General features: G+C 40.9%; 1 protein-coding gene across 2 annotated transcripts in view; it reads left to right on the top strand.

Moving 5' to 3' along the window:
- LOC119322186 (tetraspanin-6-like) overlaps positions 1–525 on the top strand; it is a 2,790-nt gene extending 2,265 nt beyond the window's left edge. For both annotated transcript variants that reach the window (XM_037595689.1, XM_037595685.1), the window contains exon 3: positions 171–525. In XM_037595689.1, coding sequence (XP_037451586.1) covers positions 171–191 — 21 coding nt within the window. In that variant the 3' untranslated portion in view covers positions 192–525. The remainder of the gene's footprint in view (positions 1–170) is intronic.
- Positions 526–2,160: the final 1,635 nt, after the last annotated feature.

The raw sequence follows: 2,160 nt of genomic DNA on the forward strand, positions 1-2,160 counted from the left end.
TTCTATTCTGTTTTCACAACTGCATAATCATGCTTCGCTGCTTCTTCATTAACGAAATTCTTTGCACACATAAAAAAGTAATGATGATACTGGCAATATAACACAGTTTCTGTTTGTGGCCATCTATTTGCTCTGATTTCTCTAACACTGCTTTATGGTTTTTGCTACAGGTGGCGATGGTTCCGCGATAGGAGGGAACAGATGTACTAGGCTAGCCATCGGAACTCACCTCATGTATAATATTTTCTTGATGGTCAATGGCCGAGGGGTTGGGTCAGTTCTTCATAGCACTCTGGTAGTGACCAATAATTAATCTTCTGTAGATATTCAGTATGAGGAAAGTACAAGATGGTGAAGTGAAGGCATGTGTAGTTTATCCAGTATTGGTAGAATGCTTTGCATTTTGAAGCATATTTAGTTAGAGAATTCAGAAGAGAAGAGATTTCTTGTCTATGGTGGGAAATCCAGTCTATATATATATGACCATATCAGCACATGTACTGTTGGTGTGACTTCTATTTGCCATGTTTTGGTCATGCCTACCTTCTGATATGATATCAGTAGACCCATAGACTACAGCTAAATCTAAGACAGGCTCTCCATCTTTAGCACTCATGGCATGGACCGTCGTATTTTGAAGTGAGTTGAAAGCACTTTAGATAGTGGATACAGCTCAGCAACCATTCAGAAAGAACTAAGTTCTAACTCAAGGAAAATATATATTAATGGGATGCCAAACAAATGAGAAAAAATCAAATAATTTTATCACAAAAAAGTGCAGTGATCATCTACAGTTTGTATTGGTTACAAGAGCATATATCCCCATTAACCTTTCTCCACTATGGTAGCCAAAGTGCTTTACATTTCTTTTAGTACATATCTAGTTGGTGAGTTCGAAAGAAAAGTGATGTCATGTCTATCGAGTAAAACCCACAGAGTCAGCTATATGACTATATCAGCACATGTACTGTTGGTCTGACTTCTATAGTTGTCATGTTTTGGCCTGTCTACCTTCTGATATGATTATCCCTAAACTGAGGCTAAACCTAAGACAGGCTCTCCAACTTCAGCACCCATGGACCATGGTATTTTTTTTATGTGGTTGTCTGGTAGGGAAAGGCTTTACAGCTCAGCAATATTTCAGAAGGCGCTTCTAATTCAAGGCAGAATAATGTAACGATAAGACAAACTCCTGATAAGAACGAAATAACTGTATCACAAGCAATGTGCAGTGACCATGTGTGATTAGCATTGGTTAGAATAGAATATATTCTCATCGACCTTTTTCACATAAAACTTGATGCCGGATAGACGGTGCAGCAACTTCGCCGATAAGAATAATACTAGACGGAATCTCAAAAGGTGCCAAGTGATTACTGGATTGCAGGTGTTCTAAGTTTTGGGACAATCTGTCTCTAGGAAGCAAAGTATCTAGTGTCCCGTGTCAGCTATGACTGTCTAACAAGATGCTGATTCAATGCAAATTCTGGAACACAACACAAGCAAAGAGACAGTCTGATCTTGAACTCACCTCCTTGCAACCCAGGTAGCCTCCAAGTGGGGAATGATTCCGAGAAGAGCCCAGGGGAGACTCAGCACTAACCAAACTCTTAATCTCAACCCGTAATGAAGCCATTCGGTGATTTTAGTTGAGTATCATCAAATTCCACTAGAACAGGTCATCTGAGTGCCCCCCCTGTTGAAGATTCATGGACTCTCATTATATGGGGATTATAACAGCAGCAGTTGTTCCTGCAAGGAGCATTCTTCCAGTAGGGGAGGTACCCTGCAACAACAGGGATCGCTCATCCACTGCAAGTTGCATGTTTGAAAGCGCAATTGCCAGGCAACTAAATCTGCAGGAATGGGGTCAGAGTGCCCAGGACAGGGAAACAGGCCACCTGGAATAGCAGGGATGGAGACTGACAAAAAAACATGGAAGCATAGGAAGGCTGGAAGCTATGGAAGAACAATCTGCATCTAATTCATAGATGCTTCTCTAGAACTGTGACATTTATGCAATATTCTGCAACACAACATAAACTGCTCTTCCAGGACATCAGAACTGAGGGGGTTGAATGCAAAGGGAGGTAAGGAAGATGAGCAGTAGATCAACAACAAACATTAGTAGTTCCAATACTGATTCCAAACGAACTTCGG

The sequence above is a fragment of the Triticum dicoccoides genome, chromosome 1B (genome assembly GCF_002162155.2).
Source record: "Triticum dicoccoides isolate Atlit2015 ecotype Zavitan chromosome 1B, WEW_v2.0, whole genome shotgun sequence".
Taxonomy (NCBI): Eukaryota; Viridiplantae; Streptophyta; class Magnoliopsida; order Poales; family Poaceae; genus Triticum; species Triticum dicoccoides.